Genomic DNA, 15,084 nt, shown 5'->3' with positions numbered 1-15,084 from the left:
GCTATTTTGACTTTCTCTAATCATTAATATCTACAACTCTTGCTACCATCGTAGGTAATATATACGCAGGTAGTTTCGATTTTATATTCATTGCATAATCGCCTTTTCAGCGAACTATCAAGTCTTCGAGAACACAATACAACCGTGTGTGACACAGGAAGATGCAGAAATCCTTTATAACTATAGTAAAGGATGAACAGACTTGAGTTCCTTCTGATTGAAAATATAGTAAGTAAGTTACAACCTCTTCATCCAGTTCTGATCCAGATATCAGTAGATAATACACGCATACACTTATGGGTGATATGTTCCCATATAACTTTTGTGGCACTTCGCTTGCATTGTGTTGGATATTAAACATTTAACTCGAACAGCATTCAACTCGAACATCTAACCTCGATCATCTCCTTCGATCATCACGTCAACTGAAAGATCTTGTGTTTAAGGACATTTTAAAACACATTCGTCTTAATAGATGTCTTACAGCAACAACATCATGACATGTCTTTCTTCGGGTTAATGTCTTCTTTTTAGTCTTTGGATAAACGAGATGTAAAAGATATTGTTCAAAACCATAAAGATATTTTTTGAATTATCTTTATTATAAAACAATTTAAGACTTCTTATAAGAATATTCTTGAGCCTTTAATGACTGTTGTTGAAAATACATGAATGTTTATATATTGTCAAGTTACGATAGAAAACAAGGAACTATTCAATCATGATCTTACCGTTTCTCAGTCGTTTAAATCTGACGGATTATTTTATTATAATTCTGGTCTATATCGAATTTGTAACCTCATCTATTCTACAATTTATCCCAACTAAATTGATTAATTCTATTACATGGCTATTCCAACATCTATTCACAAGCAATCCTGCTATGGATATCCCTGTCAATGAAGTGCCGATTGACACTCAATTAAGATTAGCTCCTTCCATCCATGAGATGTGTAAACTTTTTAATGTGGAAGTAGAGGATTATTTAGTAAGAACTGAAGATGATTATATATTAACAATTCATAGAATTCCTCCACGTAAGGATTTACATGATACAGAAGTAACTCCAAAGGTTGCTTATTTACATCATGGTTTATTAATGTGTTCCGATATATGGTGTTGTAATGTCGAGAGGCATAAAAATCTACCTTTTGTTTTACATGATTTAGGTTATGATGTGTGGATGGGCAACAATAGAGGTAATAAATATTCCACTGCTCATGTGTTTTTACAACCAGGTTCTCCTAAATTTTGGAATTTTTCTATTGATGAATTTGCTTATTTTGATATTCCAAACACTATTAATTATATTTTAGAAAATGTTAATGCTGAACAGGTTACATGTATTGGATTTTCTCAAGGTTCTGCGCAAATGTTTGCAGCTTTATCTATTAACAAGAAATTAAATGAAAAGATTTCTCAATTCATTGCGATTGCTCCTGCAATGACCCCACATGGTCTACATAATAGAATTGTTGATAAAATTGTGAAAGCTACACCGAAATTAATGTATTTATTTTTTGGTAGAAATATAGTTCTACCTTCAGCAACAGTTTGGAGACGTACGTTACATCCAAAACTTTTCAATACATTAATTGATGTAGCAAATATAATGTTGTTCAATTGGAATTCAAAAAATATTACAATAAAACAAAAATTTATATCATATTCAAAGTTATATTCTACCACTTCAGTAAAGTGTATTGTGCATTGGTTTCAAATATTAAGATCTCAGAAATTTCAACTATATGAAGAACCTGATGACATGTTTAATTCTTTATCCAGACCATACTTAATCCCAGTGTTTCCAACGAGAACTAATATTAAAGTCCCAATTTTATTGATATATGGGGGTTCTGATTCATTAGTTGATATCGATGTAATGAAGGCCAATTTACCACCAAAAAGAGTGTTTGATATTAAAATTGATAACCATGAACATTTAGATTTAATTTGGGGTAATGACGTCGACGTCTTAGTTATAGATAAAGTTTTAAAATTTATTGAATTTTTCACCCCAATTGATGATCCAAGTTATAGGTTATTGAGTAAGTACTTTAATTCGAATAACTTTAAAAAATATGCATCAATAACTTCGGAGCATACTATAAAACCTGAAAACCTTATCGGAACACCAAGAAAAAATTCAGTTGCAGTGGCATCTATTCATAAGAGAAGTCCATCTATTGTCTCAAGACATAATTATAATGAAAGAGATAGTGAACTAAAAAGTTATGTTACAAATGAATCCAGAAATGGTGATTTGGTTGATTTACCAGAGATTAACTCAACTTCATCATGTTCATCTGCCTCTGAGGAAGAGGAATTACATGCAGAAGCTGTTGAAATTCACAGACAATTATCTCAAAACCATATTCCAGCACAAAATAATTCAGATCTGGAACTAACCAAATCAGTAATGGACTCAATCAAATGATATCAAGTTGTTTGCAGTTTGTGCTTTGGATATATAATAGATTAATTAATATAACAACATGAATATTAATTTACAAAAAATATAATTAATAGAGGTTCAGAATTATATACAGGTACTATTTATTTTGATAATTGAAGAATAATAATATAGGAAGTTTTCACTGCCCAAATACCATACTGGCATGCTGTTTTTTATTTTAGAAATTGCAAAACTTATTGGAGTAGTTGTAGTGCTAACAAAAGTTAGCCTACTAATAAAATAGTCTTAAAATCCCTCTGGATTTGTTCTTAATGACAATTTTGTCCATTTTGGTACCTTATGAACACTCTTCCTGTAACCTGGAGATTTCTTATTGAAAACTGTATATTTATCTTTTGGTGACATTTCATGCTCCTTTGGAAATATTGAACTATCATTCAAAGATTGCAGCAGTCTGTTGTTTGGCTCAAATAGTGTCTTCATCTTTAGCCCCTCTTGATATGATATACCTTTACTTTCACAAGTTTTTAAATGCAAACCTAGAGTCAATTCGCTAATATTCTTATCAACAGCCTTTAATCTGTTTCTTAATCTTTGCTTTTGAGGTCTTGACATCCTCCATGGGTTCTTCCATAGTAGACCACCTAATAGAGAATTTGTTGGTTTAAATGCTCCAAACATCTTGTATTAATAGTTTAATATGTTACTTTTCTGTGAAATTCAATGATGTAAAGGGTATGTTTAGAAAGCGACTAAGTTTTATATATTTTTTAAACCAACGTACAATGAATTAGATTCAAACAATTTATTAATGATTGATTTATACGCTTTAATCAATTTTTGAGAATTCAAATTTCATTAAGGAAGAATATTATTTTTTAGATTTCGCAAAATATATAAAACGACAAAAAACGAACAATGTTCATCGTATAAAAACCAAATGTACTGCAACAGTTAAGTAATTTACATTATAGTTGTAGATAGAAGATAATCACTAGCATATTAGGATATCATAGTGTTGATCTAATTTAATAAATTTGTTTTATTATTTAAGAATGGCAGAAAATAATGAATCTCGTGGTAAGAGATTGCCAATGTGGGTACTAGGACCAAAGGATGATGGAGAAGCTCGTAAAAACCTAAAAGATTATGCTTATTCGAAGTGCCATGAGTATGTTGATGCCATGGCTACTTGTAGTAAGGCACATGGTCTTGCAGTTTTTCCAGCCTGCAATGAACAACGTTCAAAAATGGTAGAATGTCTGTTATTTTATCAATTAGATACCAAGTATTTAGATCACGAAAGAGATAAGGTGGTTCAGAAAAAGATTCAATTAGCCCTTGATAAAAACAAAGAGTAAAATAAATGAAATTACTACTAAAACTGAATTCGAAGGTGTTTACCATTGAAGGTATGAAAATAGGATAAACTAATTAAATAAAACGAACACATGTAAATATAATTTTAAACTAAGATACAACTTTTTTTTTCAACATAATATATTTCTTTAGAATTAATATGATGTTATATATTTATGCGTGTGTGCATGAGCGTGATTCTGATTAGAGGTAACTATTTGAATTTGGATTATGTATAAAATGAATTCGAAGTTCTTGATATTCGTAGTTTTGACAGCAAAAACGGATTTGAAAGTTTAGAGTATTCTCTCAACTCCAAATCTTCATTTGTATTGTCTGGGAAAGGTGATGAAGAATACTGTGGTACATCGATTTCATTTTTGGGTTGTTCTTCATTTAAATAATCTTTAATCTCATCTTTATCAATAAGTGTTATTTCCCCTCTATCCAGAAGGTCAAATGACCAGTTTGGGTCATCAAGAAGTTGATTTTTTTTGAATGGTTTGGCATCTGACGTGTTTTCTGTTTTCTCTTCTTGTTCAAGAACTGTGGCATGATTACTGTCATCTACATATATTGTGTCATCTTCGTGATTTAAAGAATTTAAATTATCGAAGCGTAGTGCGTTGTGTTCTGGAAGTGTAACTGCGTCTAGCCTTTCATTTCGAGTTGATACATCTTGCCTTTTAATTTGAAGATTTGGATTTTCTTTTTGAGAAGCATTAGATGAAATAATCGGTTCCTTGGACATATCCTGAGTTCCATTCTCGTTATAGGAAAACAATTCTCGGAGATTGCGCAAATTTATAGCAGATGTTTCATACGAAGCTATTTTGTTTATTGTAAAGTTTTTATTTAGATTTTTCCTAGCGGTTTTTATTGAATATATTTTTGGGGTTGTTTATGATTAACTTGGTAAATTACTTTTTAATTTTTTTAATATTTTTCATTATTTCAATGCTCCTCTGAATGAAATTCCTGGAATCCAAAACATTAAAATTGAAAAAAATCATTCCCCAAAAAGTATTGGACGTGCCAACAAGTTCATCAACTAGACATCTACCAATTTCCTTATTAATGTATAGATATATCTTTTTTAGATATGTGTGCTTTTTATCCCTTAGTCTATCGTTGAATGAACGAATATCTATTGAAAATTCATCGGATATCCTTACCTTATACTTAGAAATGTCATAATCGAGGCAGCCATTTTTAGTACTACAAGCATGGCCAAAAGCATGTTCTATATTCAAATCTTTGTTAAATTGCTTTAGTAGACTAGTGTTGAAAATTATATTTTTGTTAGTATTAAAACGACCAATATTTATTTTATACTGTATTTCCCTTTTTATTACTATATATTGAAAAATGACATCCCAGTCAAAACTCAAACTAGAAGCTTGTTGACCAACATTTTCGGTTTCCTTTGTTTTAATCATTATGGCAAAGGTTTGCTCAAATTCTGGTTCAATCTCACAATTGACAAAAGTCGCAAAATTGGGACACACCAAGCTAATGTCCCTCCTCTTATCATGAAATGAACTGTGTATATCATAATATCCGCTGTAATCTCCTAATTTCAACTCAAGAGCCCTATTCAACCTGTTTAGGTATCCTAAATTTGACCTTTGAGAGAATAACTTATTTCCTCTAACATACAAAAAAGAATAGCCGCCATTGACTTGATCTGAAAATATATCTATCTTGGTGCACTTATTAGCAACAAGAAAATCCAGACTACTCCAGATGCATTCAAACAAGCTGTCAGACATTCCAAACTCAGAACCTGGCTCCTATATATATGTATGTCTTCTATCAATACTGAATTTAAGGTTGTAATCTTAGAGGTTAGCATACGCTTTCTTATATGTCTATACTTTTTTTAGGTTATCAGGCGCTATAATATGGTGAGATATGACCGAGCGCTAAAAGGTAAAAGACATAGTTGCAAAGTTCAATATGAAGATATAACAATTGGTTTCTTTGCTCACAGAACATTCCATCAAAATTGATAGATGACATTAACGAATAGATGAGTTGAAAATGAATATTATTTTCGTTATTTTATTAGATGTCCCATGCAAAACAAAAGAGAATGGCGACAACATACACATATATTTATATGTATATATGTATATAAAGATATATATAAATGTAAATACGTACATGATAATAAAACATGATTGGGTTGTCTTGGTGAAAAATAAAAGAATATACAGACTTACTTGGAAAACAGTGTTGTTTGGAAACGAAGGTGATAACACCAGACAACAAAGTGTTAGAAAGGTGAGTAATTGAAAAATTAGTCAAAAACCAAACTAAATGTTTTGGATATCACCAGCAAAGGTACCTTTCTCTCTTTGCTCATCCCATTTTTCGATCCAGTCAACTGGACATAGAGCAGAATAAGTTTTCCAAAACACTTTACAAGGAGCGAAATCTTCACCCTTTATGTTGATACATTTGTGATAATCGACATATGATTGCCAACAATGTTTAGTTTGATTCTGGTTTGGGAACCTTGGATCGAATCCAACGGTTTGTAAATGAGGTTGCGATGGTGCTGAGGTGGCTTCAACTTGTTCTGACATTGAACCTGTATGTAACAATGATTGATTTATGATAGAGTCTGCGTTCCTTCCCCAATAACACGAAAATGAACAATTAACTTACCAAAGAAATATATAAATTCATTATACATGCAAATATGCACATGTACACACACACATATATATATATATATATATATACTTGTTGTTTAGATCGCGAGTGGACAAGTTAGCAACAATGTCAAATAAGTTTCTTACAGCTTAGTTCATAATTCGACGTTATTTATTTCATCGAATCTGCGAAATAACCTTTTGTCAATTCGAACAGCAAGCAACCTCTCGAAGGCCTTTCCCTACGCGGGTTTCTGGGACAGCTTTCTTAAATAAACAAAAAGAAAGGCGGTCTGGTGCTGTCAGCGAAGAAAAGTGCGCACAACAATCTGTTTTTCGAGAGAATGGGGAGGTGTTCCCTGCTGCGAGCATCTCTCTGTGTTGCGAGGCCGTATTTTATCGGACGGGGGAGGAGGGGGAACCGAGTCGATTGGTGGACAGTCACGTGGAAGAGACGGCCGCTAGCAAGTGTGCTAGTGTCACAATATATATAAATATATATATATATATGCACAGACACATCAATTCTTTAACACCACCATGGCTTTATCGACTAGGTTCGTCTTATTCTCTTTATCAAGCTCTTTCAGGAACTGTATCAATTGGAAACACATATCCCACGCTTCGGCAGCTTTGTTGATCTCTGTGCTTTTTGCGGCACCCGTCACTAGAAGTTTGAGTATTTGTAACATCAATTCTTCATCTCGTAGTACATATGACAAGGAGTTTTTATCGCTTGTTACATCACTTTGATTCTGAGCGTTTCGTTTCGATTTGTTTTTGTTCCTGTTTTTATTCTTGCTCTTTTTGTTATCTCCGTCAATGTCTTGTATGATATCGTTCTCGTTGCAATTTAAAAATACTAATAATAAAACACCCAGTATTTTCATTTCGTTGTTCTCGATGCACAAATCTAGGAGATCGCGCGGTGATAGTTTCAGGCTCTTGAATAGAGACTCCCAATTTTTGATTTCAATTTTTCTTAGACAATTACTGATAATCTCCAACATCGTCGTCTCATTGATTCTTATGATACCGTCGACTTCATTCTCCCGTGATATCTTGATCAATTCAATTATATCATCTAAGTTTTCATTCTCCAATATTTTATGCGATAAAAGTTTCTCTAATGAAAATTTATAATGGTTCAAAGTTTTGTATTTCGAATTGATATCATGTTTATCAATGCCTTTCTTCAATTCAATACTAATCAGTTCATCTAAAAATATCCTATTCTTAAGATTCAATTTACATGTAGCATTCGTTTGAGTTCCATTATTCGATTCAATTGCTGAATTCTTATAAATAACATCAAGTCCATGTACTATTGCAGATTCCGGAGAAACAATTATAGGGTAAAACTCCTCTATAGGTAGCGACAACATTGGTTCATTACCTTCCCACAATTCTTTCAAAGTAAACATAACTGTGGAATTTTTTTGAACCACATATATAAAATCCTTGAAAACATCAAGTATACGTTCAACATTTTCTAATAGAACATCAAATTTCCATATCGTTGGGTTCTTAATTTCATCTCCGTCAGCACCATATAACTTGACTATCTTATTATTGCAAAATAATAACAGACCGTTATGATAACTGGTAGCCCATTCAATGTCTTTACCACTTAAGCCCTTTGGTAGTTTAATATGCATGTAATTATGGAATTTTTTAATAATATTGAAACCACTAACGTCTATTTGTGAAATGATGTCATAAATTATTAAAGAATCTTCGTAAATGAGCAATATCTCCGCAGTCTTATGCAATTTATCAAATAGTGTTGCAGTTTCTACTGCTACAGTATTTTTTATTTTTATTTGTTTGTACTTGAACAATGTATTGGTAACAAATTTTACAAATTTATCATCATCATTTATATCATATATCCATATCACATATTTATTGATGTCATCAGCGTCAATTTTATCATATGGAAGTTTCAAACATGCTAAATACACACCTCCGTCATCTCTCTTTAAATGACAAAGTAAATAGTTATTTCCTATCCAGTTCATATTCAGAACATGTTGATGGTTAAATGAAAACCATATATTAGCCACCATATTGTACATTAACAATATATTTTTATTAGAAATATAAATTGCTGTCAAAATTGAATTACCAGCAATGGATACAAGAGTAACATAATTATTAAATGTTTTAGTCGGTAATGAAATTGTGCATATCATATCGACTGATCCCTTCCTGATATCTGTGGGAAATACTAGTGCAAAATCATTTTTATTTGCCATAATATATGATTTGGAGTAACGGAAATCAAACATATTTCCGGGAAATTCGTTCCACATTTGCCATGTCTCATACTTCCCTTTATTAGTAGTGACTATTAACGTGTTATCAAAGTAATTAAACCCTGAATACATCAATGACTGTTTAGCTTCTTCAACACCCGCAGGTCTATCATAGCTATCATCCTCAACCCCATCCTCGTCCGTTGTAAATAAAACGTTACCAAATATCGAGTATATATAAAATGAATTGTTTGATAATACTGCAAATATCGAGTTTTCGTCAAATTTTTTACAAAATTGAATTGGTATTGTAGTATCCCAAGATAATACTAAATCCAATAAAAATATATCATATAGTTCAATCTTTTGAGGACAAATCACAGCTATATAATTGCCAATAGTAAAATAATCTTTGAAGTTTTTATGACTCAAAAATTGCTTACTGATAACTGTTTTCGATTTGAGATATATTTCATTCAATGTTAAATCATTTGTTTCTGATTTCTGAGAGATAATAAGTAGTTTATCTTTAAATGTCTCAAGTTTTATACCATCATCAATGCTTAATAGTTCATAGTCACTCAACTTAAAATCTTTTAAATTCAATACTTGTAATCCATGAGGAAATAATAAGAACAGGCCATTCTCTAAAATTCCGACATTATCCATTTTATGCGACTTGAATCCCATGAAATCTAATATTTTATAATCGAACTTTAATATTACTTTTAGTCGAAGTTCAACTCTTCTCACAGGCATTTCATACAACATTTCTGGTGAAGAAGTCAGATATTGCAAAAATCCAATCTCCCTACGGGTGCCAAATCCATTCTGTATAACTCTGCTATGTTTATTTTTTTCGAATACTACTAAAATGTCATTATCAATGACTTGATCATATTGTGATTCTTCTTCTACTAATTTTGTATCATTTTGGATTACAGGTAATGCATAATCGTTGAAAAATGTTTCTGGCGAAGAATCCCTTATGAGGTTATACGCCAGTATATAATTAGACTCTGTGGATAGGTAAAATAATATCTTTCCTGAATGATAAGGCAAAGTATCTACACCATCTGTTGAAACTAAACCACCATCATCACCGACAGTTATATTAGAAGTGGATATGCCTTTATTTAATCCAAAGTCGTTAAACGAGTCTAATGATCTTTCGTGAACAGCAATGATGGCCAATGGTTTAAAATTATATATTAACACTCTTGTCGGAGTCAACATCAACAATAGATTTGCAGTTGGAATCATCGCAGATGCTATTATATCATAATCATTCACTCCTTCTGGAAGATTATTTTTCCTAGCTGGAATACTCGAACGTTGAGGTAGTTGACGTGGGCAGAACATCAGTTAATTTCCGTTTGAAGTCCTATTTGCAATTTAAATAAACAAACCTATTTCCGATTGACTACACTAATGATTAACTACAATCCCATTGATTTGATTATAATATTAGAAACTGTTATCTTGGCCCTTTTTATAAAATAAGAATGTGAATATTTTGTTTTTCTTTTTTTCTGTAATGGAATTGACATTTCTTTCATTTTTAACAGAATCCATGAAATCCAGATTATAAGATTATAAGAGATATGGTGATGTTTGAGTGTTTCTAGAATTAATAATCACAGATAAGGTAATGAGTTAATTCCAGTCGGAGGTTTCTGATAATAACTTGTTTTTGGTGCTGTAACTCTAGAAATAGGAAGTACTGGAAACTAAATAAATTTAAAACAAACCGGTATGGATGTTTGGCAACTATAATGGGCCATATATTTATTTACTCTGTTTTTTAATGATATCTATAAATTATTAAACGATTAAATAGCAGCTAGTTTACTTATCTCATCGCTATCTATATCTTCTCCCCATTCTTCTTCTCTCTTCTTTTGTTGCTTTTTGTTTTGCTTCTTTTCTGCTTTTCGTAGCCTCTCACTCTCCAGTAATTCATCTCGTTGATTTGCAATTAATTCAGTGAAATAATTTGGATTTTTAGATTTTTTAGCATCATGTAGAATATTTTCTACGTCTTCATACAATTCTACCCTCGTTTTATTTAGTCTATTCATTATTTTTGTATCCCTTGCAAAACAATCTCGTTTTGTACATGCTCTCTGTGATTTAAATGAAACTTCTCCCGGTTTCATAAACCTATTCTTCCTCAAATTATGCCAAGGTGTGATCAAGATGCTACATTGTGGCAGTTTGTTACCTTGGATCGATTCAGATTTACAAAGTTGCAAACAATCATTAACAATCTCTGAGCTTACATCACTCACAGAATTCTCTTTCTCTAATAACTTCAAATAGACATGTCCACTAGAATAGTTATCAGCATGGAACCATGTATAGTTCAATTCCCGATAACCATATTTTATTAGAAGATCATTCTCAAATTTGTCTTTTCCTACAATGATCTGGTGTGGAATTGAATCTGGAAAAGGCTGTGATGTATAAAAATAAACCATATCGGCTCAAATATTAGTTCCTTCCTTATATGTGACAAAAGTTTACAGAGTAAATTTTGTTGCCAAGTATATCTTCAAAGTGAACAATTACACTGATATATTATCGAACTCATCACCTTTTCTTATGTTTTTTAATAATAATTTTTCAACCTAGCGTTAAGTTCGGATTAAAGTTCAAAAAGATACAGAATATGAAATATATAAATATAAGAAACTAAACTATATAACTTTTTTATTGGCGGCTATTTTTAATTACGTTTTATCCTTTGCAACTTTATGCTTGAATATCCAATTATAAGAAGATAACTGTATACAATCTAAGCAGGTATTAGCAATTATATTTGAAGTACTTACTTGCATTGTTTTTGCCAAAATTAAATGACACAATCAACCAGAATACCAATTTTATCCTACTCCCGTTTCAACAGCATTGTTGAAGCACCATTGGGATTTCAAAGTATAATTAACCCTATAGATAAACAGAATTGGTCACATTACAGAGAAAATACAGATATTTATATGAGAATAGATGTGTTTCCAAATTTATCAGTAAAACTGGAGATTATGCTAGATAGTATTGGGGTGACAGAACAAATATTTTTCCCTATAATGCAGAACCGAGAACTGATACAATTCACAACTCTTAATCCGACAATTTCATGCAAATATTTGGTAAGATCAAATGATACAATATATATGAAACGATTTCAAGTGGTTTTGAATAACGAAGAGAATTATCAGAAAATCATACAGAATTTAAATAAATTTGGATGTTTGATCAAAAATGCAAAATTTCAAGCACCTAAACCGCTGCCACCGATGAACTATATAAATAACATCAGAGGACCCAGCTTCGCAACTTTTGATAACCGCCAAATAAATAACCAGATTCGTAGCACTTTAAAAATGTCTCAAATGTTAAGGAATAACACTCTGGAACATGTTACTTCGTTGCCTGCAGAAGATTTATTAAAGGATAATAAAGAGTCAAACGATAATTTTGGTTTGTTGGAAACCCAACAACTTGTAATCAACGAAGCAGAAACAAGTACAGTTAATAATTTTGAAAGCATAAAACATTCCCCTCCAAGTGATTTAAAAATTAATAACTTTGTCACGGAACCGAACCTAATCAAAACACCTCTTATGGATCAAAATATTAACAATGAAACGATTGACGAAAACTTAAGTAAAATCGGGACCTCCCCTAAATTAAATAATCAGGACACAACAGAAAACACTGGTAGTATTATTAAATTCACTGACTGCATTAAAGGACCAAAAGTTGCAAGTGAAAATATTACTAAATCTAACTTATCAAAGAACAAATATCATATTAGCAAAACTACAGTTTTAAAAAAAATAAAAGATCCGTCTTTTATGTTATATGTATGTATCAAGTCTAACATTTAAATAAAAAGCTTGAATGCAATTACTAACAAAACTATATGTTTTATATAGGTTGACCGACTTGAAAATATTTTGGGGGAATTATTAAAAGAATAGCAATTGAACTTAAAAATGATTTCAAAAAATTAAAGCTACAGCTGCTAATAACATAAATGGTATATTGTTAAACATCAAATTTGCAGAATTCCTCGAAGAACTATGAGTAGAAGAGGTAGTATTCGAATTAGTACTAGAAGTAGCAATTGATGTGGCTACAGCATTAGTGCTTGAATTAGTACCAATAGCAGAAGAAGATGAATTTGTCATGATTATACTAGACCTACCTGTATCCATTGTGCTAGTCAATATGCTTGCCTGAGCTATAAAATCTTCTGGAAGGTAAAAAGTTGATATTGAGGCTTCTGACAACATTAAGCTATACCATGGGAACTGTGTTATAAATGTCTGGAAAACAGTGAAAGGGAACTCATTTGCAAAATCTGAAGTCAAATTTATTGAACTTTGAATGCTAGCTAAATGGTAGTAATAATTTAACACCTTTTGTGGTAGAGTGTTTTTATTAGCATCTAAATAAGATTTATAACTACCCAACTCGTTATCTATATTTTCCAAAAATGTCAGAATAAATTCGTAATCAGCACTCGCAGCTAATGTTTTGGCTTCAGCCAGAGCTGCAGAATTGGTAACCTCTACTCCTTTAACTAAAGCAGTGGTAGTTACAGTGGGAAGGTCAGACCCCAAACTAATACGTAAAACAATTATAATGCAATATATGAAATTTAATAGCAACATGTGTTTAACTTTTTCTAGCTCGTCTTATCTAGCTATTTGGAGATATTAGTATCAGATTTGGCTAGAAATTTATTAACGTGAATAACAGTATCCTAATCAAAACTCTCTTTTTATATATACATGTGTATTTATAACTGTGAATATAATCTTTGTCGAGAACATTGTTGACATTATTGTCACTATTGTCTTTACAACTACCATTATTTCTAGGATGCAAGCTCTTTCCCAATTCGGCCATGAATGAAACGACAGACTTCCCGAAAAGGGAAGAAAGAGAAAGTTAAAATCCGCTATTCAAATTGTGCATTAATGTTAATTGTTTATGTATGTATGTATCTTCGAGTATACATATAAACAAAGCTTCAATTTGTAGTCTAATTCCAGTAGTGATAAATTTAGTAAACTGTTAACGGAAGAGTTAGAGTTATGGTATTAAGAAACATGTATACACTATTAATCAGCGACTAGTTTAGAATATAAATAGGAGAACAAATAAAATTAGACCGGATGCGCTCGAGTCTCGTACATTCATTTTAAATCCGTCATCCGATCTACTAAAGGTGCTTATATGTGTCGAACTCGAACTACCGGAATAACTGGATGTTTTTGGATGATATGAACTTGTTATATTATATCGTTGAGCCAACGTTATCTGGCTGTCTGGATTCATTGCGGATGTACTTGATGTACTATCTGCCATTGTTGAAGTATTGTTCATTTGGTTTAATTGTGTTCTCGTTGATTCAGTAATAAGACTATTATAGATGCTTGTTTCGTTAAAAGTACCAGTTGAGGTAACATCTAGTAATTGCGAAAGGAGCCGTTGCTGCGATAATTCATCAGCGGCATTCTTGTACTTCTGGTTAACTGCAATTGGTTCTGTTGAGATTTCATTTATGGCACCTGACACGGTTAACAAAGTAAATAACGTTAGGAGTAAAACGTGTGATCTTATAGAATTCATTGATATAATATTATATTGTCTTGAATAAACTTGGACTAGTATTGTATCTCGACTATAATATTTACTTAAAGGAAACTTAAGATGATCAGCTTTAAAACTGTGTATGGAAATAAAATGAACTGTTTATATAGAAAATATTAGTTTGATTAAAGAAAATATAAATAAAGTAATAGAGGTTCAATACTATTATATAATAACAGATTCCAGAATGGGATTATTTAGAATATATGTTTTAGAAATAGCCAGATAATGCAAGTTACGTCAGATTCTAAGCAGACTGTATACTGTTAAAAGTCTCATTAAAGAATTGCTCTGGCCGATCTAATTCACAATGGTCTAATGAAATATAGACATGTTAACTAGTGTATTCAAAGTCTGTTAACAACCAATTTTAAGCCAGTTATTTTGGTGCATTGTTATTTTTCTTTTCTTACAATGGGTGAAACAAAAGGCAACTGAATGTAAAATGACGTATCATATCTATGACTATGAAGTACGAATTACGAATTACGAAGTACGAATTATATGACTAGCAGACACGATTATTTTTAACTATAGGCAACTATATAAGAGCCAAGGTTCGAACGATAGTCAAATTGCCATTGGAATTCTCCGAAATGTCACAACATTCTCTATATTCTGTTATTTTCAAAACATAAGAACATTACGCTTGATTTTCAAAACATTCTTGTTGAAATAGTAACGAAATTTTCGAGAATTACTTAAAATGGAAGGCGTCTGGACG

At 31.5% G+C, this 15,084-nt stretch overlaps 11 protein-coding genes across 11 annotated transcripts; 3 read left to right on the top strand and 8 right to left on the bottom strand.

Moving 5' to 3' along the window:
• Window positions 1-721: 721 nt before the first annotated feature.
• TGL1 (sterol esterase) lies at window positions 722-2,437 on the top strand (the record flags this gene model as incomplete). Its single annotated transcript, XM_003686448.1, has 1 exon — window positions 722-2,437. One exon carries the CDS (start codon window positions 722-724, stop codon window positions 2,435-2,437), a length of 1,716 nt encoding a protein of 571 aa, XP_003686496.1.
• A 264-nt stretch (window positions 2,438-2,701) lies between these two features.
• Window positions 2,702-3,097, bottom strand: MRPL31 (mitochondrial 54S ribosomal protein mL60; the record flags this gene model as incomplete). Its single annotated transcript, XM_003686447.1, has 1 exon — window positions 2,702-3,097. The coding sequence occupies one exon, from the start codon at window positions 3,095-3,097 to the stop codon at window positions 2,702-2,704; it is 396 nt and encodes a 131-aa protein (XP_003686495.1).
• A 374-nt stretch (window positions 3,098-3,471) lies between these two features.
• CMC1 (Cmc1p) lies at window positions 3,472-3,777 on the top strand (the record flags this gene model as incomplete). Its single annotated transcript, XM_003686446.1, has 1 exon — window positions 3,472-3,777. The coding sequence occupies one exon, from the start codon at window positions 3,472-3,474 to the stop codon at window positions 3,775-3,777; it is 306 nt and encodes a 101-aa protein (XP_003686494.1).
• A 227-nt stretch (window positions 3,778-4,004) lies between these two features.
• On the bottom strand, window positions 4,005-4,526 carry TPHA0G02230 (uncharacterized protein; the record flags this gene model as incomplete). Its single annotated transcript, XM_003686445.1, has 1 exon — window positions 4,005-4,526. One exon carries the CDS (start codon window positions 4,524-4,526, stop codon window positions 4,005-4,007), a length of 522 nt encoding a protein of 173 aa, XP_003686493.1.
• A 169-nt stretch (window positions 4,527-4,695) lies between these two features.
• TPHA0G02220 (uncharacterized protein) lies at window positions 4,696-5,547 on the bottom strand (the record flags this gene model as incomplete). The annotated part of the gene is made up of 1 exon (XM_003686444.1): window positions 4,696-5,547. The coding sequence occupies one exon, from the start codon at window positions 5,545-5,547 to the stop codon at window positions 4,696-4,698; it is 852 nt and encodes a 283-aa protein (XP_003686492.1).
• A 546-nt stretch (window positions 5,548-6,093) lies between these two features.
• Window positions 6,094-6,366, bottom strand: COX12 (cytochrome c oxidase subunit VIb; the record flags this gene model as incomplete). The annotated part of the gene is made up of 1 exon (XM_003686443.1): window positions 6,094-6,366. One exon carries the CDS (start codon window positions 6,364-6,366, stop codon window positions 6,094-6,096), a length of 273 nt encoding a protein of 90 aa, XP_003686491.1.
• Window positions 6,367-6,956: 590 nt separating this feature from the next.
• TPHA0G02200 (uncharacterized protein) lies at window positions 6,957-10,055 on the bottom strand (the record flags this gene model as incomplete). Its single annotated transcript, XM_003686442.1, has 1 exon — window positions 6,957-10,055. The coding sequence occupies one exon, from the start codon at window positions 10,053-10,055 to the stop codon at window positions 6,957-6,959; it is 3,099 nt and encodes a 1,032-aa protein (XP_003686490.1).
• A 470-nt stretch (window positions 10,056-10,525) lies between these two features.
• Window positions 10,526-11,173, bottom strand: JLP2 (Jlp2p; the record flags this gene model as incomplete). Its single annotated transcript, XM_003686441.1, has 1 exon — window positions 10,526-11,173. One exon carries the CDS (start codon window positions 11,171-11,173, stop codon window positions 10,526-10,528), a length of 648 nt encoding a protein of 215 aa, XP_003686489.1.
• A 378-nt stretch (window positions 11,174-11,551) lies between these two features.
• On the top strand, window positions 11,552-12,679 carry REC114 (Rec114p; the record flags this gene model as incomplete). Its single annotated transcript, XM_003686440.1, has 2 exons — window positions 11,552-12,562; window positions 12,635-12,679. 2 exons carry the CDS (start codon window positions 11,552-11,554, stop codon window positions 12,677-12,679), a joined length of 1,056 nt encoding a protein of 351 aa, XP_003686488.1.
• Window positions 12,680-12,700: 21 nt separating this feature from the next.
• Window positions 12,701-13,375, bottom strand: AFB1 (Afb1p; the record flags this gene model as incomplete). The annotated part of the gene is made up of 1 exon (XM_003686439.1): window positions 12,701-13,375. One exon carries the CDS (start codon window positions 13,373-13,375, stop codon window positions 12,701-12,703), a length of 675 nt encoding a protein of 224 aa, XP_003686487.1.
• A 469-nt stretch (window positions 13,376-13,844) lies between these two features.
• Window positions 13,845-14,339, bottom strand: TPHA0G02160 (uncharacterized protein; the record flags this gene model as incomplete). Its single annotated transcript, XM_003686438.1, has 1 exon — window positions 13,845-14,339. The coding sequence occupies one exon, from the start codon at window positions 14,337-14,339 to the stop codon at window positions 13,845-13,847; it is 495 nt and encodes a 164-aa protein (XP_003686486.1).
• Window positions 14,340-15,084: the final 745 nt, after the last annotated feature.

This window comes from Tetrapisispora phaffii, chromosome 7, assembly GCF_000236905.1.
Source record: "Tetrapisispora phaffii CBS 4417 chromosome 7, complete genome".
Lineage (NCBI taxonomy): Eukaryota > Fungi > Ascomycota > Saccharomycetes > Saccharomycetales > Saccharomycetaceae > Tetrapisispora > Tetrapisispora phaffii.
This window is presented reverse-complemented; position numbering and strand designations above follow the sequence as displayed.